Raw genomic sequence first — 22,554 nt, 5'->3', positions numbered from 1 at the left:
TTCACTTGTAATTTGGCTTTCCATGAAGATTTCTCTAGGGCAGTGATTCTCAAAACGTGGTCAGGACCAGCAGCAGCATCTAGGAACTTGTTAAAAATGGAAATTCTTGCCCTCATTCCCTAGACCTACTGAATCAGAAATCTGTGGTGGATGTCCCAGTAAATTGTGTTTTAAAAAGCACTCCAGGTGATGCTAATGTACACTCAAGTTTGAGAGTCACTGGTCCATAGGGGTGTGATGTGCTGGCCAATTGATCGGAGTATTTCAGCCTGGGCATTAGCTTCCTTGTTAGTAGTTTAGAAATTGATAGTCTGTGGTCTCCGGTAATTGTGGCTAGTATTCACCATGCATAAATATGCATTGTGAATCTCCAAGAGGGATTAGTGTATGCAGTCTTTCTCAGACTTACGTGGTCATGACCTTTCTTTTTCATGGAGCATCTTCCAAAATAGGTGTCCCGAGAAAACTGTCCCTGGGCCTTGAGATCCCACCTAATTCCTGATGCTCTGATATCTTTTGCACCAAAGCAACCTTCTGAATATTTTACCTTCCCAAGAAGACTTTTTCACTATAATGAGGGCTCTTTGAGTATTTCTTACTCTCACAAACTGGAAGTCTGACATTTATACATTACTCTTGCAAATTTACTCATAGAGCTGAGATATTCTTCAGGATTTTATTGTTTTTTCTTTCAGAATATCTCTTCCTTCATGGACTGGGTAAATCAAGATTCATAATCTTCATTTTACAGATGGAAAAGATGAAGCCCACAGAGGGGGAAGTGCTAATAATACAGCTGAAGAATAAACAAATGAAACTAACAGGTGTCAGCTTCCATTTAATTGCAGGTAATAAATATCTAGGATCAATCCCATCCTCAGCCCTGCTACTGCTGCTGCTGCTGCTAAGTCGCTTCAGTCGTGTCCGACTCTGTGCAACCCCATAGACGGTAGCCCACCAGGCTCCCCCGTCCCTGGGATTCTCTCCAGGCAAGAACACTGGAGTGGGTTGCCATTTCCTTCTCCAATGCATGAAAGTGAGAAGTGAATGAAGTCGCTCAGTCGTGTCCGACTCTTAGCGACACCATGAACTGCAGCCCACCAGGCTCCTCCATCCATGGGATTTTCCAGGTAAGAGTACTGGAGTGGGGTGCCATTGCCTTCTCTGATCCTCAGCCCTCCAGAAGACTATACCTGAATGTCTTTAAAGAACTAATCTAGCTACAGTATACCTGGTTTGATATTATACTTGCAACACAATACCCAGCAAGATTTCTTGCTTTGGTGGTTGAGGCTTGTAAACTTAATTTTACTAAAAATGAAATGAAAGTCACTGTGTTTCTACCTTTGGAGCTGGGGTTCGAGGCAGTGTGTGACTTACACACGGTAAGTTGTGTGTAGTTACTGTGGGAAGCTGAATTCCTTCTGAAATCCTACAGTCTCCTGGCTATGGTGGTCGAAGATTTTCTGCTTTCTTCCCAGCTCTCTGAAGCTATCACACATCCCTCATCAGCCCAGTCATCTTCTACAAGTTATCTCCGCCTCTTAACTTGCCCGGCACCAGTTCAGAGGTGGTTCAGTCGATAATTCGTGTCCAATTCTGTGTGACCCCATGGACTCTAGCCTGCCAGGCTTCTCTGTCCATTGGGATTTTCCAAGGCAAGAATACTGAAGTGGGTTGCCATGTCCTCCTGATCCAGGAATTGAATCCAGGTCTCCTGCCTTGCAGGTAGATTCTTTATTGACTGAGCTACAGGGAAGATCAGACCAGAGGACAAATCCCTTAGGAAAAATTTCCCACTTTATCCCCAGAACCTGACTCCTTCAAACAAACAAACAAACAAACAAAAATACCTACCCTAGAGTTGTATTATCTGTTTGCAGATGGAGTATTTTCTTCTTTAGAAACTCGATTTCATCATTTATCCTTGTAATTTTTGTGTGTAGTTCACTCATCTCAACAAGATTCACTCTGCGTGCATCCCTGACACATTCTTAAAAGTAAGTGGAAGAAATGTTACTCAATTATTTGAGAAACTGCACAATTGTAGATACTGACCTTTCAAGTCATAAACAAATTATGTCTTTCTTTGAAATATTCTTTTAAGTATGTTCTGGATCACACACCTCTCCCTCACCCCTTTGGACCCTCTCAATCTCACCTATCAATTATATCCCTAATTTTAGCTGCTGCTATGGTCAGTGACCAGCTTTCTATGAGCTCTGCACAACTTTAGACTGGTGTAGTCTGACAGCTCCTGATTCCTGCCTGTCCTATCCACTTCTCAGCTATCTAGGACTTTCCTGTCACCTCTACTATGGGACATCTTCAGATACTCACACCCCCCATGTACGTGTAACACAAAGTTTGGGAGATGTGGCAAGCATGCACCAGTGGACTGCCTGGGTGTTCCTGAGAAGGGGTACCACTGTGTCCTGGGATATTCTCATACTTAACTAGTTGCTGTCACCAGTAGTCAGCATCATATTGCCTCCATATTAGCTCTCCCTTCTTCCTGCTTTGGTTCCTTATCCCACTCTCATCCACCTGGACTGTATGTCCTAATAAATTAATAGTGCAGGGACTTCCCTGGCGGTCTAGTGGCTAAGACTCCATGCTCCCAATGCAGGGGGCCTGGGTTCCACCATGGTCAGGGAACTAGATCCCGCATGCAGAAAGTAAAAAAGATCCTCAATGCCACAATGAAGATGGAAGATCCTGAGTCCCACAACTAAGACCTGGAGCAGCCAAATAAATAAATAGAGTATTGAAATTAAAAATAAATAAATAAATAAAAGTGCAAAAGCCACTGCTTCTGGCTCTGCTTTCTGGGGAAGACAGTGTGTTAAAAAACTAAATTATCCATTGATAAATAACATATCTGTGTAATCACATAAGCCTTAAATCACAGAAGACTTCAAAGGATCACCTCTGTGCTTGAGAGATAGATGGTGAAAATGCATGAATTTTTGAACTGTTGTTTAAAAATGAGTATTGGGCTATGCATTTCTATGCAACAAATTCCCTAGAAACTGGTAGCTCCCCTGAGAGAACTAGATTATTTTTTTCATAGGTTATAAGTTAAATTGCCCATTGTAGCAGGGCTTCTCAAACTTTATGTCTTGAATATGCATATATATCACCTGGGGGGTATTGTTGAAATATAGAATTTGATATAGTAGGTCTGAGGAGGACCTAGAGATTCTGCATTTTGTAACAAGCTCCCAGGTGAGGTTGATGCTACTGATCCAAGGACCATACGTTGAGTTGAAAAGCTTTATAATACAAGGCCAATTAAATTTATTTGGTTAAGTATTTCATGTGTATCAAAGACCTTATAAACTAGCACAGTATTTCTTTTCCCTGCTAAAATATTTGTCTTGCTTATAAAAGTAACTGGATAGTTAAAAAAAAAAAGCCATCAAAAGAAAATAAAACAAAAACATTCTTAATTCTGTTTTGAGCACAGATTCTTTTAAGTTTTATTTTTTATCAGCATGTAGGAGTTTGTTGGATTTTCCCTGCCAACCAACTGAACATATTGTTTCATAACTGACTATATCATTTAGAGTCTAATTGGGAGATAGAAATCTCATATTGAATAGGGAAATTTTAACATCAGGAATTATTAACTGTATCAGAGAATTAGCTCGGTTGGTAAATAATCTGCCTGCAATGCAGGAGACCTGGGTTTGATCCCTGGGTTGGGAAGATACCCTGGAGAAGAGAAAGGCTACCCATTCCAGTATTCTTGCCTGGAGAATCCCATGGACAGGGTAGCCGAGTGGGCTACATTCCATGGGGTTGCAAAGAGACAGACTCGACTGAAGCAATTTAGCACAGCACGCACAAAGAGGACTCTAAAGAATTCAGCAATACCCAGCACAAGGAGCAGCACTATCCCAGAGGCCAAGATAGAGTGCCTTGTAGGAAGCAGCACCTCCAGTCCCAAGATCCAGATCCCACTGAAGAGGGCTGTGGATCATTGGATGGCAAAGAACTTCATGAAAAGCTGGGTTGGCAGAACTTACTAGAAATATGGCTTCTGGGGAAACTGGGGAGACCTGCCCACAGGGAATTGCTACACTTCAGAACTCACTGCAAACAGTGCCAGAGAAGCTTCACAGGGAGGTGCCGCACAGGTAGCAATCCACCATGAAGCTGCCCGAGGCATATGGGTGGGAACTTCCGGGCACCGAGGGCTGCTGCACGCTGCTGGGAGAAGTTACCTGCACTGCAAGAGCTGGCCAAGCCGAGCACACTGGAACACGAAGAGAACCCCTTCTTCCTCTAGTGTCCCTCCAGTGCCCTGTACTAACAAAGCTTAACACTGGGCCCGCTGGCAAAGGGAGAAACTTACAGGACCCAACTCCCTTATGACAGAGCAGACAATGAAGGTAGATTCGGAGCTGCAAGGCAATAAATGGATAACTGGAACAGCTACTTTAAAAATCTTTTTTTTTTTTTTTTTTCAGTTTATTTAGACCACTGTTTTAGGTTGAGCTGCCTAGGAAACAAATTTTTAAATTTGTATAGAGCTGGGGAACATCTCCTCTGAGGAGATAAGAGTTGCAGAAGGGTGGAGGGTTTAAATGATAATGAGTTTTAAAGCTGCAGTGGCACTTGAGAGGTATCTACAGAGACGGAGACAGGCAGAGCCTTGCGCTCCCCTGGGGAGCACTCACTGAATGTGGGCAGCCCTAGGGGAGGGCTGTAACCTGGACTGAAGCCCTTCTCTTTGTCAAGGACAATTCCTGCAGAGGAACTGAGCTATGAGCTTCAGCCAACACTCCTGGCAGCTGGAAAAATAAAGTTGGAGTCTGATCTTACAACGAATACAAAATTTAACTCACTATGGATTAAAGGCCTAAATATAAGAGCTAAAACTATAAAATGCTTAGAAGAAAACAGGTGAAATCTTCCTAACATTGGATTTAGCCATGATTTCTTGGATATGACACCAAAAGCACAGGCAACAAGTGAAAGGATAGATAAACTGGACTATGTCAAAATTAAAAACCTTTGTGTATCAAAAGTCATTATCAACAAGAGTGATAAAGTAGCCCATCAAAAGGGACAAAATCCTTGCAAATTATACATCTGAAAAGGGGTTAACATCCTGAATGTATGAAGAATTCCCACAGCTCAACAATAATGAAGCAAATAACCTAATTAAGAAATGGGCAAAGGAAATGAACAGACATTTTCCCAAAGAAGATATACCAATGGCCAATAAGCACATGAAAAGATGCTCAGCATCACTAATCATTAGGGAAGTGCAAATCAAAACCACAAGAGACAGCAATTCTTATCCAGTAGAGTGGCTGTTATTTAAAACAAAAACAGAAAATAGCAAGTGCTGGCAAGAATGTAGAAAAATTGGAATGCTTTTGCATTGTGCAAATGAAGGTAAAATGGTGCAGTCACTGTGGAAAACAATATGACAGCTTCTTGGAAAATTAAACACAAAATTACTGTATTACCATACAATCCAGCAATTCCCTTCTACATTTCTACCCAAAGAGTTGGAAGGAGAGACTTGGATAGATATTTGCACACTTGATACAATGGATATAAGCACACGTTTGTAACAGCACAGTTATTTACTATTATAATTGTTATTTTTATTATTTTGTAACTACATAATTTACAATAGCTAAAAAATGGAAATAATGCAAGGGTCTGTTGATGGATGAATGGATAAACAAACCATGGTTTATACATACAATGGAATATTGTTCATCTGTAAAAGAAATTCTGGCATATGCTACAACGTGAATTACCCTTAAAGACATGCCAAGTGAAATAAGCCAGTCACAAAAGGACAAATATTGACTTTAGTCTATTTATAATAATTATATAAATTCAAGTCATATATGTTATCCCACTTAAAAGGGAAACATATTATGGATCTCACTGTATGTGTCTTGTATACTCTTTCTGGCTATTTTTTGATATGGAATAACTATTCAACTCATCTTGCTACAAGTACTAGATTACTGCCTTATAAAATAAACTACATTTCTACAGTTAATAAACTCAAAGTACCTTCCAGTTCTCTGCTAACACTACTGGGAAGAGTTTCCAATACAAAATATAATCTGCTGAGTTCCATGCTTTCAATTTCCAGAAGATCTATTGTGGACTTTCTCATTTCTTCCTGAAAATGTAAGTTACATATTTAAAAAGTTAAGACATTAAAATAATGAGATTGATTTCCTAAACAATGCCCACAAATGTTTTCAGACATCAAAATTTGCTTTTCAGTAAACATCTTTTGCTGTCATTTTTATTTGGAATAGAAAGTGGGAAATAATTGTTCTCCAATCAGATTTTAAGGTATCTTTCTTCATTTATCTTTTAATTTCTTCTACTCAGAAATTATTTTTTCACTATGTGTGTGTTCTGTTTTAGGAAAGACTCCTAAAAAAGAGTGACATTGAGAAAAATCTCCTTAATAAACGGGAACATGACTGTAAAAGCATGCTTAGGTATAAAAAGAATGATAGTTTTCTAATATCTACCTAAAAATCCAAACAAATAGTCAGGTGGGGATATATATGTGGGACTATTTTAAAAAAAGGAAAAACATTTAAAAAATTGATAATCTGATAGTGGAAATAACAGATAAACTGTTTCAAATAAATGGTGGTAGTGGGTATAGTTCTTTACGATCTGAAAAAGTGCCATTATATTTTATGAATCATAAAAAGCAGGTTGCCTAACTGTATATTTAGTATGATCATTTTTCTGGTAAAAAATAAAATTCAATACAGGCATCATCTATATCCTGAAAGTAGGAAAGACATCCATCAAAGAGTTAATCATGATTATTTTAGGGTGGGATCATGATGTTTTTTATCCTTTCTTCCTTTTGCTTGTCTATTTTTCCTTAACTTTTCCAGAGTGAACACACGATGCTTTTATTATAGTGAAAATGTTACCATAAAAAATGAGAGGATTTATCTCTATTTAAGGGATTTCACAGATCATATGGTATATGGAGACATGCTAAATACTTTAATAAGCCAAAATAAATACTTTAAACTTTTCAAATCCTGGAGAAAGACATAACATTTTAATAAAAGAACAAAACGAGGAAAAGGTTTCCACAGGATCACAACGCAGTACCACACACACAAACTCTCAGTGTTTACATATATGTACTTAATTTACTGGGATTATAAAATCTAATTCTGTAGTATACATGTACAAATACATATAATTTCATAAAAATACAAAGTAACAAGATTAACTTTTTTCAGCAATCTGTAGACTCGACTCATTTATTTTATAGCCATATTTCTACATTTTAAGATATTTGATATGTAGGAGATTTTTACTCAATATTTTTAAATCAAATGGGATGTCACCTTTCTGAAATATCATTCAGGGCCAAGGCCAAATAGACATGGTTGTGACATTTCAAAAGGAAAGTCTTTAAATATTACTTTGATGGGGCCCAGTTAGCATAACTGAAAGAGAACCTGTTTGCTTTCATTGAAAAGCACTATGTTAATGGAGTAAGTCCCGAACAATCTTTCACCAGTTTTGTGAGGAATTGCTTATAGAGACTTGGGGAAATTGGCACTATGCATGCAGTTTATCCCAGAGGTTGTTTGCTGGTTTTAAGCAATGTTCACATATTGATGGCACGTGACTCACTCTTAACTGAGCTCTGTTATCACCAGGGCCTCTTCTCTTGAGCAGTCTTGCCCTCCTGCATAGCACAGGGCCTTAACTCGGTGCTCTGCCTGGGAAACGGGCAGCAATCCACGGCTGATCCACACTGGTGCAAATGTTAGTAAACTGAGAAAAATTTTCATTCAGGGCAAATATTTTCCTTATTCATCTACTGAAGTACGTTGAACAGAGTTGGTACTAAATTAAAGTTTGATGAAGAAGTAAGTGGAAGATTGAAAAAGTAGCTCTTATAGGTAATACAATACCAATTTCTTAACAGCGATAGCAACGTCCTTAAGAAAGTTCTTAGCTTCTTCATTGCATTTAAAATAGTCACTTTGCAGTGATTGTTCTAAAAAAAAAAATCAGAAAATTAAGATCTCTTACTTATCTATCCAAATCCTATTTAACCCTTAAAGGTCTAGCTCAAATGCTTAATCAGTTGAGAATTACATCTTCTAACTCTTAATTTTTATAGTAAATACTATGAATCTCTTTTGTACTTATTATTTCTTATTTTACAGTGTACAAATTTAGGGATATACTTCATGTTTCTTGAGGTCAGCCTCCTCTTAAGTTTCCACCTTTGTATAATTCATGGTAGAAAGAAGGAATCTGTATAGTATAGGACAAAAAATTCAATAATTCAATAAATATTTTATGAAAGGGATAAATATAACATGCCCATAATGTGGGCTTAAGAAAGTCTTCATATATATATTTGTATATATATATAGCTACTGAGTTGCTTCAGTCATGTCTGACTCTTTGTGACCCCATGGACTGTAGCCTGCCAGGCTCCTCCATCCATGGGGATTCTCCAGGCAAGAATACTGGAGTGAGTTGCCATGCTCTCCTCATGTGTGTGTGTGTATATATATATATATATATATATATGTACACACATACATATATATCCTAAATGTAATATTTTACAAAAAAACACTTAATTCTTTAAAAATCCATCATGTCATTTTCACTTCTGTGCCAGTATTTTGATCATGGGGTGAGAGTAAATATTTATGAAACCGGTAGGTGTGAGTTAGATAAGAGTTTTTAACCCCTTTCATTCACTGCCATATAAAAGATATTACCTTTCTCTCACATACTGTAAGATGAAAACACACGAGAAGAGAGGTTTGGAAAATGTTCGCACAAGTAAGGAAGACAAGACACATGCAGACAGAGAAGAAGGAAAAGAAAAAAGGAAGAGGAGAGCCAACAGAGGAAACTCCACTCACCTTGGCTCTGGCACCATTGCATTATACAAATCCTGTCTAAACAGATTCCAGGCCTGCATCCTCATGTGTGGCATGAGTTTGATAAGCTTAATTTTTCACATGTTTGTATAATCTAAATTGATTGCTATAACTCCATGATGCTTCCCATTTCACAAGTGAGAGATCTAAGACTTGAGGTTATGTGATGTGCTTTAGGTGACAGAGCCTATCACTGATTGAGTCTGGATTCAGACACAAGGCGTGTGACTCCAGAGTCCATGCCCTGAGTGGCCATCCTCACCTCCCAGAAGAAATGCTGTTTTCTGCCCTCCGTTCCAGGGAACTTGGATTCTCTTAATGGACTAAGTTCTCAAACCGAGTGAAAACCAGTTCCTGAGGTTCCAAGCAAGTGTGTGTTAGGGAGGGACAGGCATGCTTGGCTTGCTATTGCTGTTGTTCAGTTGATAAGTCATGCCTGAATCTTGGTGACCCCATGAACTGCAGCACGCCAGACTTCCTGTCCTTTATTATCTCCTTTCAATTCTTCTATGGAATGAATGAGTACAAGCACGTTCCCACTTGCAACTGGACTGGATAGCTACATATTTTATAACTCACACTTAGGGCAAGAAAGCATAATGAAGCTTTCTCCTATGACAAATTTTCTGACGGTCCAGAAATTGTTAGCAGAAAAAGTATTTGTGCTTAATACACAGTTCCTTGCCTAAGGCAACAGGAGCTTCTTGAACACTCACTTTCTGATTTACCAGTTCAAGTCTCCAGTTTGCCATGACTAAGTGTTGGAGAAAGTTAACTTGCCAAGAAAAAGCAAGAAAGAGACGAAGTGAAATTAAACACATAGCCTAAATGCAGTTGGGCATTCTAATTACAAGGAAATGGCAATAGCCTGGGAGTTCAGGATTTGTCTGGGATTTGTCACCAGCTACTAGTGTGAGCTGAGCCTCGGGTCCCACTCTGTCGCCCATCTCCCCCACAACCAGCTGGAGAAGGTTCCCTCTAGGGTTTCCGCTTCATGCTCTCTAAGCACCACTTCCGAGATGTCCCTCCGAGAGCCCACGGGCCGCTCACCCACAACAAGGAGCTGCTCAAGAGCGTCGGTCGCGACCGAGGAGCCCAGCGTGGAGGGGAAGGTGCATAATTCCAGGGAGGGGCCGGTGGAGACGGCGGCCACCGGCAGCGCCTTCTTGCTGCCTAACCCCAGCTCCGGGGACCAGGAGCTCAGAGCCATCTTACTGCTCTTGCGCATTTTCGACCAGGCCAGAGGCAAGGACTGCCGGTTGCCACGGGCAACGCGGACGCTGAGGCAGTGCGCCAGCTCGTGCCTCTCACCTGGGGTGGGTGCCTAGCCAGTTTCTCTAACTTTATCCACAATAATTAAGGGATCTTGTAGCTATGATATCCTCTTTAGCCGTCATTTCCTCTTTGCATTTCCATTTCTCTAGTTCAGGCCTTGTAGCTGAACACTTGTGCCCTTCTCACCGCCTGGGGGGAATCTGATCATGTTTGAGCGCATTTCAGTGCTAGGTACTAAAGGGAGGAGCTTTATGTACAGCTCCCTTAATGTTCACAACGGCTATGTAAGGAAAGTTCTTTTATAATCTCCACTTAAACAGACAAAGAAACTGAGGCAGGGATGACTAAGTGAATTGCCCAGGGTCACAGATAATCATTTTGAGTTTAAAGTGGCGCCTGTGTAAATCCTTCCATTATGCTACAAAACCCATCACTGTATCCTTCAAGACCTTTCCCTGCAGACCTTCTACCCTGAGCACATTTTACCTTGAATCAGTGAATTTCTTCTGCTTTCTCATCCAACTGTGAGCTCTTTCAAGGCAGGGGTATTATTAATTTTTCTCTGTGTCTCTAAAATCCAGCCCTGCACAGGCTCAGATTGAGAGTAACTGTTAGTTCCTCTTTCCTCTGGCTGGTTAGAGAGTAGCAAAGATGATTTAACCCCCTCCTTCTTCACTTTTCTTTACAGATTGAAATTGAAATTGAAATTATAGGGAAAATAACATAACAACTATCTTGTTGAATGGAACTATCTTGCAGGCCTTGTCCTGCCTTACCTACATTATCCTATTTAACCCTCATAACCATCCTTTGGGGTGGGTGTTATTCCCCACTTTGCTTATGAGGACACAGAGTATATGTATGTCCTGGATCATTGTGCTATACTGCCTTGGAGAGGACACAGCACATCAACAGCAGAGCTAGCTCCAGAATCCAGGCCTCCTTCCTCCATGGAGACCCACATCCTGGCCTCCCTCCTGGGTCCCTTCTGCAAGATTTGACATTCAGATCTATCCCTGCCCTTCTGTGTTTTTCTCTGTGTGTCAGGCGGAAGATGTCTAGAAACCACATTCCTCAAACACACTTGTTGGCTGCTTGCAGACACCGTTGGGAGATTAGCTGGCAGAGAAGCCATCTATTCATCCCCTGGAGTGGCAGTTTCAGGCCACCGCAATCGACTGTGTCCCAGCAACTTTGGCGGCTCCCGAGGTGGCAAGAGTGGGAATCAGTGCCTCTAGCAGTCTCCAGCTGTGTATCAGTCAGTGCAGGCATGTGGGCATGGACCAGATTTGCAGCAGCTTTCTGGTCTCTGGGATCTCCTTTATGTTCCTTCCCTCTGGTTTCTATAGCCCTTGTAGCAAATTTCCTGTGGTAAATTCCTCTGCTTGAACTATCCTGACTGGACCACCCTAAGCCAACCTTTTTGCTGTCACCAGAATATTCTTCCTACTTATCACTTCTTTTGGATCACATTGTTCTCCACTGTCTATGAGTGAGGCCAATCCCTGAGGGGGCGTTGCATACCTTTGTAATTACAAAAGACAGTAAAGCATTTTATTATTATTTAAAAAAAAGCTTTTTTAAAAAGAAAATACACAAACTTAAAATAGTTGAGAGCATGAAGAAGCATTCTTATCCTTCAGTAGCCATAGATGGTGTTCACCGGGCCAGAAGTCAGGCCCGACTTCTCTCCTGTTTTTCTCTGGTGACATAAACAGATACTTCTCTTTTCCAGTCAATATTTTTCAGGCAGACTTTAACTCAGGAGCAGAACAGCACATTAGAATACCCCAGTCCCATGCTGACATTTATTTTTTTAGTTATGATAAGCAGGTTTGCTTCTGCTTCCCCTGTTGCTGACAGGGTCATGAAAGAATCCAGCTGCTGCATGAGTTTGACCCCTAATTTGCACAGGAGTGTTGATGATCCTGTATTCTGGTATACTTGCAGTTCCTACAGTATTTGAGGTTTATATGGTATTTGATGATGACACGCTCTTGTTCCTGCCTCTGCATAAATCTGGTACCTCTAGGGAAAACCTCAACTTCTTGGTTGTGTTTCTAGACCCTGGGCTAAACCAGGTCAAGGTCCCAGTCTTGGTTAAACATCTCATGTATAGGAAGTGGTTGCATGTTTCAATGCTTTGCTCTGCTCAGAATTTAAGGATCTCTGATGGTTCAATACTGGACTATGCTCAAATCCTCCTGAGGAGTAAAAATTCAAGAAAATAGAGTCTGTCTTCCTTACTCTGACCCTAATGATAACAAATACAGGGCTAATGTGGGTACATACAGTCCATGGGGTTCTTGTGGTAAGAATACTGGAGTGGTTTGCATTCCCTCCTCCAGTGGCCCATGTTTTGTCAGAACTCTTCACTATGACCTGTTCATTTTGGATGGCCCTGCACAGCATGGCTCAGAGCTTCATTGAATTATGCAAGCCCTTTGCCACAACAAGGCTGTGATCCATGAAAGGGTATGTGCCCATATTAGGTCCATATAGTCAGTTATGGTTTTTCCAGTAGTCATGGACAGTTGTGAGAGTTGGGCCATAAAGAAGGCTCAGTGCCAAAGAATTGATGCTTTTGATCTGTGGTGTTGCAGAAGACTCTTGAGAGTTCCTTGGACATCAAGGAGATCAAACCAGTCAATCCTAAAGGAAATCAGTCCTGAATATTCATGGAAAGGACTGATGCTGAAGCTGAACCTCCAATACTTTGGTTACCTGATGCGAAGAACTAACTCAATGGAAAAAGCCTGATGCTGGGAAAGATTGAAGGCAGGAGAAGGGGACGACAGAGGATGAGATGGTTGGATGGCATTACCGACTCGATGGACATGAGTTTGAGCAAGGTCCAGAAGATGGTGAAGGTCAGGGAAGCCTGGCATGCTGCAGTCCATGGGGTTGCAAAGAGCCGGACACAACTTAGCAACTGAATAACAACAACACAGGCACATGGCCCTGTCTGCGCATCAAGGTTGATCAGTAGGATTTATCTTAATGCCCTGCCACCTTTTGGCATGTTGTGTTTCACCTTTAGGCTTATTGCGTTATGGTCACAGATGGCTACTGCAACCCCGGACGTCATGCCCTTGTACGAAGTGGGAAAGAGTGGAAAGGATCCACCTGTGGAAGCCCCTCCCTCTCCTCTTCCATCAGGGAAGGAAATCTGGCCAGAGTCCTACACACTGGCTGCCCATCAAAGGGAGGTTAGGACAAGGGGTATCTGAGTTTCCAGCTTCTGTGCAGGTGGCAGGAGAGAAGAGGCTTCAGAACAGCTGGACAGTTACCCAAGGAATGTCAGACACATACATTCTCCAAACTAACCCCAACATGAGGTCCAAACTAACCCAAACATTAGGTCCAAACAGCTGGCTGGGTGGGCCTTTCCTAGGGGTTGTAAAGGAATCAGTGAAGCTTTTAGCATTGAATAGAAAGGGGGGCTTGATCTTTGCTCATTGGTACCAGTAGGATTTCCCCCATTTAAGCCTTCATATGGGTTTTGTATTGGCTTTATGCCTAGTTTGCAAGATGCTTGCATGTTAGGCAAAGATTCCATAACCCCTGGGCTTTGCACAGCTTCTAAAGTACCTGTCTTGTGATCAGGCTGCAATTCTCAGCTACAGCAATTCTATCACACAGTCATTTGTGGTGAAATGGCAGGAAGACCGTGTCCCCTAGGTAATGCCAGATGGTTAGAGAAGCAAACAGATGGGATTAGTGTCCCTGATGAAGTTATGCCAAACAAGGACAGCAGAGCATCTCCAAGGAGGGGCAGACCATGCCACTGTTTGTAACAACACCTCATAAGGGCCCTCCTTTTCAACTTTGTCTCTTGAATACTTGTTTTTATCCATCATCAGCAATTTCTTGGGGCTAAATAGATTTGAGTCAAATACTCATTGCATCATTTGCTGGTGGTTTTAGATTGGTTTAGGTAGTTTACCTCTTAATCTCCATTCTTCATCTGTAAAATTGAATTTTACATCCTGGGATTATGAAGCTTAAGTAAATAACAATGTGCTTAGCACAGAGTACATGCTATTTCCCATCTTTTATTTCTACTAAATGGAAAATAAGAAACATTTCTTCTGAAATACAAATGTTAATGTCCTTTCGCAACCCTTGCCTTCCTTAAACCTCTTGGTCATTCAACCCTTAGTGATAATTACTGCAATTAAATCAACAATTGCTGGCCCAGAGATGGGGAATTGGCTTTATATCCATGTTATTTCTGCTTGATATGAGTGACTGCCTGGAGTGCTCAGTTAGGGAGGATTCTGAGGCTTTGCAGAGAAAGATGCTTGTCAGGTTACCAGAGAAAGGTGTGGCCGCATGTGTTGGCATCGGACTCATTGGTTTACATGTTTGGGATGTGCAGGCTGTGTTCTGGGCATCGAGCTGGGCACTGAACTTATATAAAGAAACCCATAGGTGGCACCAGGGAAGGCCTCTTTGGGGAAGGGAGACACTAGTGGTGAGAAGGAGCCAGGCTTCTTTAATTAGTCTCTTAGTGGAAGAAAAAAGAGGTCAGAGAGAGACAAGGCAAAAGAGGGAAGAGAAATAAAAGGAGGAAGGGGAGAGATAAGGGTAGGAATCCAGAGAAGTCAGCTGTCTACTCTCCTGAGATCTTCCTTTTTCTCTGTTTTCCCTAAAAGTTCAGTTTCTCTGATGACTCCAGCTAGCATGTAATGAGCGTTTATACCAAACACTCTAATTAGTGCTTTGACTAAATTGGTAAAGAATTCACCTGCAATGCAGGAGACCCCAGTTCAATTCCTGGGTCAGAAAGAGCCGCTGGAGAAGGGATAGGCTACCCACTCCAGGATTCTTGGACTTCCCTTGTGGCTCAGCTGGTAAACAATCTGCCTGCAATGCAGGAGACCTGGGTTTGATCCCTGGGTTGGGAAGATACCCTAGAGAAGGGAAGGGCTACCCACTACAGTATTCTGGTCTGGAGAATTCCATGGACGTATAGTCCATGGGGTCACCAAGAGTCAGACACGACTGAGCACCTTTCACTTTTTCACTTTCATGCACAAGATATGGCCCCTGTTTTTAAGAAAATGGACTTGAAGGCAGAGAAAGAAGAGTAGGTTTTGAAGCACACCTGCAAAGCAGTATGTTTGAGAAAATGTACATTTTGTAACTGTTTCTGTGCCTTATTTAATCTTTATCATAACTCTTTGGGGTGATTATAATGATTACCCTATTTTTCAGAAAATCACACTAAGACGAAAGCTTCAGTGACCTTGGGGATAACCTTGGGTTAGGCCCTTAACGTTGGACAACAGCAAAGCCGTCCTTCTGACTCCAGAACTAGGGCACTGTTTGCTGTGCTCGCGTTGTGCTGTGGCTCTGTAACCAGGGCAGGGGTTGGGGCTGGGTAAGTCACCTGGCTTCCCAGGTGACTCACTGGTAAAGAACATGCTTGCCAAGCAGGATACGCAGGTTCGATCCCTAGGTTGGGAAGATCCTGTGGAGAAGGAAATGGCAACCCACTCCAGTATTCTTGCCCTGGGAATCCCATGGACAAAGGAGCCTGGTGGGCTACAGTCCATAGGGTCACAGAGAGTTTGACATGACTGAGTGACTTAACAGCTGCAGCAGCAGCAGCAGAATATCATTATCGATTATGGCACTCGGTGTTTTTCAAGTGAGCATCTGCAGAGTAGTCAGAAATTAAATTGGGCCAGAATCAACCAAAGCCATATTTAGCAAGAATGTCTTATTTTTTAAATTACTATTATTAGCTTAAGTCACTGATGTTTCAGGTGGTATCCTCTTTTAGAAAGGTAGCAGCAGAGGACTGTCCATGCTTACTTGGATTTTTATATACTTTTCTCATGTTGTCATATAGTGTGCTTTCATTTCTACTTGAAAACCTCCCTTCGGCATATTGGGGAGCAACCAGAGAGAACTAACTCCAGCAGAATTCTTTTAAAAGGTAACTGGTACACAGGATACAAAATAATTCATCTCAATTTACTCACCAAAGAAAATGTGGCCCGCCAAATTAATTCTGTAATGTCGAATGTACTGAACTAAAAAATTTTAAAGAAAAAATCATAGTGAGGAGCTTGAGATTGCTGCCAATATAAAGCACTAGATAAGAAGGCTGGAGTGGGAAGGCAAACTGACTCTCTGCCCAGATCTACAGAGCTTGTTTATTGCGCCTTAACCACAACCACACTGCTGCTGCTGCTGCTGCTAAGTCGCTTCAGTCGTGTCCAACTCTGTGCGACCCCATAGACGGCAGCCCACCAGGCTCCCCCGTCCCTGGGATTCTCCAGGCACACTAGCTGATACCAAACTGCAGTGGGAGCTCCTGTATCCCCCACCTACTTCCCATACTTAGAAAAGAAAAAAAAAAAATAGTGAAAGTGTTAGTTGCTTGGTCGTGTCTGACTCTTTGCAACCCGCCAGGCTCCTCTGTCCATGGAATTTTCCAGGCAGGAATACTGGAGTGGGTAGCCTTTCCCTTCTCCAGAAGGGAGTGCTAAAGTTCGGGTGCCTGAAGTTGCCCTAGTCAGTGACAATGGGACAGCTACTGGAACTCCATGGTAGTGAAGTAAGGCTCAGCACCCAGCTATACTCAGGGGCACTCAGGTAAGGGAGGAGCTGTTCCACTACTTCTCAGTAGTAATGCCCTATAGTGAGAATCAACTGGGGAAACAGGTCTGGGCTCTGCCCAGAAGGAAAAGCCTTCACAGTGTTGTAAGGCCCACTATCATGCTTAGGGAGGCATAAGAGTTGAATTGTGTCCCCAACAAAACCTATGTTGAAGTACCAAACCCCAATATCTCAAAATGTTAGCTTATTTGCAAATAGGATCTTTACAGAGCAATGAAGTTAAAATGAGGTCACGCGGGGGCCCTAATCCATGTGACTGGGTATCCTAATAGAAAGGGGAGATTTGGGCACAGAGGGAAGGTGATGTGAAGACACTCAGTGAGAAGATGCCCTGGGCCTGGGGTGATGCATCTACAAGCCAAGGAATGCCGTGGACTGTTGGCAACCACCAGAAGCTAGACGAGGCAAGGGAGAATCCTCTCCTAGAGCTATCAGAGAGAGTGCGGCCCTGCCAGCACCATGGTTTTGGACCTGTAGCCTTCAGAACTGTGACACAATACATTTCTGTCATTTTAAGCCACCCAGGTGTTGGTACTTTGTTAGGGTAATGCTAGGAAACTGATATAGGTGGGGAAAGAGCAGAGAAAATATGAGCTATCCTACTTCCTTTTTTCCTGAAATGATCTATAAAACACCATGGCTTCTTCACCTACTCACCCGCTTCTTGCTTAACTTGTGTTTAGGTCCTAAGAATTTTCTATTGTTCACAGCTTTCAGGATAACCTCACTCACTCTGGGCCCCTGAGGGCTCTATTCTTGGTCTGCTTGTTGCCTGGTCATTGGGTCCTCACATTATTTCCATCATCTCCAATATCATTTGATATTGATATTTATAAAGCAGGATCATTGTGCCCTGTGTTGTCCACCTGTTGAATTCTACGTCCATACCTATCATCTTGTCAGGCTGGAGTTTCTTCAGGAAACTGTCTTCACCACTGCTAGCAAACAGAATTCCTCATTAGATCCTCTGAATAAGCAGCTGCTTATGAAAGGAATTCTGGGCTCTCAGGAGGGAGGAAAATACTGCAAAAGCAGACTCTGAAGGTTAATTTGACACAATAAAGCTGTTTAGAAGAAACTCTGTCTCAGAGGTTGGACACTGAAACACACACACACACACACACACACACACACAATCCTCTCCTCTATCTGCTGCTGCTGCTGCTAAGTCGCTTCAGTCGTGTCCGACTCTGTGCGACCCCTTAGACGGCAGCCCACCAGGCTCCCCCGTCAAAACTGGGATTCTCCAGGCAAGAACACTGGAGTGGGTTGACATTTCCTTCTCCAATGCATGAAAGTGAAAAGTGAAAGTGAAGTCACTCAGTCGTGCCTGACTCTTAGAGACCCCATGGACTGCAGCCCACCAGGCTTCTCCAGCCATGGGATTTTCCTCTATCTAGTAACCATGAAAAAAGCAGGTCTCATACCAAGTTTATTATTTTCCTTCCCCAGATGAGCTCTTCTGGGCTTTATAACCTGAAAAATGGTATTGCACTCTCCTGATCAGCTAGTCTTTAACAGAGCTGGGGCTAGGGCGATGCAGGCAAGCTGCCTAGGGTGCAGAATTTAAGGAGGCGCTTACTTTCAGGGTTAGCCTTGGTCTTGAACTTCCACATGTAATCAGTCACCATCTCCAATCCCATCCCCTCCATGTCATCTCTCTGAGTGGCTCCTCTGTGCACAGCGGGTGCTAGGCATGTTGAGCTGGTACAGAGGATCAGGACAGGTGAATATATCCTTTCTATTGTCACTGTCATTGTCTTAGCAGAAGCTCTGGCATGCGTCACCTGTTAGTTATATCACAATTATCTCCTATATTCTTCTAATCTCTAGTATCATGCACACTCACTGTGTCTATCTGACTCTCTGAGATCGAAGAAACAGAACACAAACTCCTTAACATTCAAGTTTCTTTTTAGCATGGGTTCAACCCACCCTTTCAGCCTTACCTGGCCCTACATTGCCACTCAAGCTCCTTACAGCGTATTACTCACTGTTCTCTGCACGTGCCCCCATGTCTCAGCATCTTAGTCCATGTTCTTTCTTCATACTGGGATGAACCGTCTCCCTCTGGAAAAAGCCAGATCAGAACCCAGCCCCAAAGTCCACCTCTGAGAATCCTGTTTGCTCTAGTTTTATATTGCAGCTGTTATTTCAGCTGCTTTTGACTTAGTGAGCATTTCCACATAACCTCCTCCCATCTCCCCCAGTCTTGGCTGTTGGCAGTGTCAAGTTAATTGACTGTGTGGTCGTCACAATATTTTGCACAGAAGGGTAACTCCACGAGTGCTTATTGAACACAAGTCCAGAACTGCTCAAAGGCAGCTTTTTGTAAGTAACCATCCTTTTCTCCCCATTTTTATTTCTCCCACTACTACTACTTTCATCCCCCCTTCTACCCCAGCATCTTTGACTTTGACTTTAACGGTGACATAACACAGGCAACTGGACTTCTGCAAAGAGCAGTAAATAACCGCAAAGACTCAGCTTGGTGAGGGCAGGACTTATTGTCTCTCTTATTCACCACCCTGTTCTGAGCACTAGGCACTCAGTATCAAGTACAGTAGATGCTCAATAAATAATTACCAAAACAGAGAGTTCATAGCAATTATAATTGTTTTATGCCAGTATTGTGTTGCATGTTATTATAAGAAGTTTATGGGAGGATTTATATCACGTTCAAGTTTTTAAAAAAACCATTTAAATTATCTACATAAGCCCCACCAAGTACAATATGAAGAATGTTTTCCAGTTTTACCAGTCTCCAGTGATTTCTACTAATAACCCAAATGAGCCATATACTAGGCTGGAGTTGGACTATGTGGATTCTGGAAACAGGAGCAAAGCGAGTACTTGGTCTCAGCCTGTCTGGCACATCCACAGATGCTATTTCTTAGAGTATTGAGTTTTCTGGTGCGATCACGAGAAGAGAGGGAGAAGTTTCTACACTTAGTAACATTTATTTATGCATTCAGTATCAAGTACATAAGTGCAAATATCCAGAATCCATAATTAAGTCCATTAGGAACTACAGAGAAAGTAATACAAATTGTAATAAAGTTAACATGCTGGTACTTTTTAGTTGCCATACATGTAAATCAGCCCATCAGTCTCACACAACAAAAGTACTGCATGTTTGTTTTTGGGTTTATTCATTTATTTAATTATTTTAAGTTATACAAAACTGATTAAGTACGGTCGACTTGTTTTCATTTTTATGTTGTGTGTGTTGGAAAAACACTTAAACATCGGTTTACAAGTCTATATATTGTTATTTAAGATTAATCCAACCAACAACCCAAGGACATAGAAGCGATTTCCACTATTGCATCAGTGCACTGGGCAGGAAAGGCCTAGCCACAGGGAACATGAGAAGCTACAGAAGCATTGCAGAGAGAAGAACACCGACGAAGGAAAGATAACTTGGGTTCTCACCATCATGCACTTTTTTTTTTAGCAACACAAAATTAAAAACCACATCTAATACACTTTTCGCTATACTTTAGTGCTTGACACAAGTGACTCAAATATCCTAAGGGTACAGAAACAGCCTAAAAACAGCTGTTTTAAAGTTTGTCTCTAAGATTATGGTACTGGGGGGGAGAAACAATCAATTTGCAGTAACATGTAAGACAGAGCTGTTACCACTTCAGACATTCCTCTTGGTGTTCAGTCCCCGGTGGGGTATCCACTTACTCAGTGTGCCTTTTAGCGCCTGGGATTTTAGCCTGAATCCTAAAAAGACAATATCAGATGGTGGTAAATCACAAGTATTATTAATGAAATCATCTTATGACATCACTATGTGTCATTGCTTTAATTAGCTAAGTGACCAAATAGCTTAATATTCCAAAAAATACCATAATTTTTATGTATGAGTGTCTATAAATGCATTTCTATGCAATAAGGAAGTATAATTAGATAGTGAATGACCCCAGGAAGCCATATTTCTTAAATTATAACTTTTTAGGTAGACAAAGATGTTGATTTATTTCAGATTTATAGAAGCTGTGATATACGTAGGTGACCATTTATCACTCAGCCTGGGACACTTCTGAAAGAGAAAGACAGTGCTGTTATTAACTATACCAGGACAATAGGCATGAACAGGGATGGTTCCAGGTGAAGAAACATATGGTCACCCTCAGCAGAAACTGCTAGAACTGGAATGAAGAAAACTGAGTTCTAGTTTAAGCTCTCTACTAATTAGCTGTGTGCCATCTGGAAGCTAATGAGCCTTCCTGGTCCTAGAGCATTTACCGGGTGCAAATTAGGTATTTCTAATGCCCCTAAAGTTCTGTGATTCTCGCAGAATGGCAGTATTATTTTAGGTAGGTTTATACTGGAAGCATTTTGCGTCATTAAATCAAAGCTTAATGAGCTCCCCATGCAGAGTTTGACTGAGACCTTCCTCTGTGTCATGCACCCTTGCAGATGCTGGAATTCAGTGATCAGAAGGGAGAAGGTCCTGCTCTCATGGAGCTTTCATTCTCCTAGGGGTTGAGGAGCCAGAAATAAACAAGTAGACAAACCAGAGAAGTACATATTGTGACAAATGCTATTAAAAAAAAAAACAAACAAGATGGAATGATAGGTAATGAGGGAGCAGTGGTGATAGTTGAGAGATGTTGTTCAGTCACTCAGTCATGCCTGACTCCCATGGACTGTAGGACACCAGGCTTCCCTCTCTTTCACCATCTCCCAGAGTTTGCTTAAACTCATGACCATTGACTTGGTGATGCCCTCCAACCATCTCATCCTCTGTTGCCCCCTTCTCCTGCTGCCTTCAATCTTTCCCAGCATCAGGGTCTTTTCCAATGAGTCGGTGATGGCCAAACTATTGGAGCTTCAGCTTCAGCATCAGTCCTTCCAATGAATATTCAGGGTTGATTTCCATTAGGTGGGAGATGCTTACTTTAAGTCCCCTCATGTGAGAAATAGATGTCTTCAGGATAAGAAGGGGCCACTGGGTTGAAGTGTTTCAGGAAGACGAAGCAGGGAGTACAGAGGCCAAAAAGTGAGGACAAGCTTAGGAGTCAAGGATGAGACCAGTGTGCTTGGGGAGTGAGGCGAGAAGGTCTGAGAGGCAGGAGGTAACCAGATGGTGTTGAAACTTGCAGGCGGTAAAAGGAATTTAGATTCTATTCTGTGGCTGGGAAGCCACTGATGAATTGTAGGCAAAGGAATGATGTGATCAAAGAAGATCATGATGGTGGTTATGTGAAAAAAGTGGGGAAACAGAGCAATAATGGATGGAGGACAACTATAGCAGTCTAGGTGCTGAATGGCAATGGTCTGGGTTATGTGGAATGAAGCCTTGCCAGTGGAGTAAAGTGCTCACTCTGGGTATCCAGTGAGGGGATGGAGCAGACAGGACCCATCTGCCAAGCTGATGGGTTGAATGTGTGGGCAGGGGAAAGATTGACAGTAATCAAGGAAGATGCTTTAGTTTTGGGCCTGAGCAACCAGGTGAATAATAATGCCATTTACAAAGATGGTGTGGCAACTGAAGTAAGAATAAATTCTGGGCTGAAACTGCAAGATCTGTTTGGCCACGCTGAATCTGAAATGTCTATGGGACATTTGAGAGATAACATCAGGTAAGCAGATTAAGTTAACTGGGCCTTAGAAAGCATAACTATGAACAAAGCTAGTGGAGGTAATGGAACTCCAGTTGAGTTATTTCAAATCCTAAAAGATGATG

The 22,554-nt window shown here is 41.9% G+C and overlaps 2 protein-coding genes across 5 annotated transcripts in view; both read right to left on the bottom strand.

The window, feature by feature from the left end:
- The window catches only part of CCDC175 (coiled-coil domain containing 175), an 81,369-nt gene extending 68,770 nt beyond the window's left edge, over nucleotides 1-12,599 (bottom strand). The window contains exons 1-4 of one of the 3 annotated variants that reach the window (XM_006069654.4): nucleotides 9,993-12,599; nucleotides 7,950-8,035; nucleotides 6,049-6,160; nucleotides 1,858-1,993 (exon numbers count right to left, since the gene is read on the bottom strand). In XM_006069654.4, coding sequence (XP_006069716.3) covers nucleotides 1,858-1,993; nucleotides 6,049-6,160; nucleotides 7,950-8,035; nucleotides 9,993-10,170 — 512 coding nt within the window. In that variant the 5' untranslated portion in view covers nucleotides 10,171-12,599. Of the gene's footprint in view, nucleotides 1-1,857; nucleotides 1,994-6,048; nucleotides 8,496-9,992 lie in introns of those variants that run through there. The other 2 variants (XM_025295438.3, XM_044924908.2) reach the window with 2 other exon arrangements.
- A 7,191-nt stretch (nucleotides 12,600-19,790) lies between these two features.
- The window catches only part of RTN1 (reticulon 1), a 241,266-nt gene continuing 238,502 nt past the window's right edge, over nucleotides 19,791-22,554 (bottom strand). For both annotated transcript variants that reach the window (XM_006069649.4, XM_044924905.1), the window contains one exon: nucleotides 19,791-20,585. In XM_006069649.4, coding sequence (XP_006069711.4) covers nucleotides 20,543-20,585 — 43 coding nt within the window. In that variant the 3' untranslated portion in view covers nucleotides 19,791-20,542. The remainder of the gene's footprint in view (nucleotides 20,586-22,554) is intronic.

Source organism: Bubalus bubalis, chromosome 11, assembly GCF_019923935.1.
Source record: "Bubalus bubalis isolate 160015118507 breed Murrah chromosome 11, NDDB_SH_1, whole genome shotgun sequence".
Taxonomy (NCBI): Eukaryota; Metazoa; Chordata; class Mammalia; order Artiodactyla; family Bovidae; genus Bubalus; species Bubalus bubalis.
Note: the sequence above shows the minus strand (reverse complement) of the source record. Positions and strands in the feature narration are given on the sequence as shown.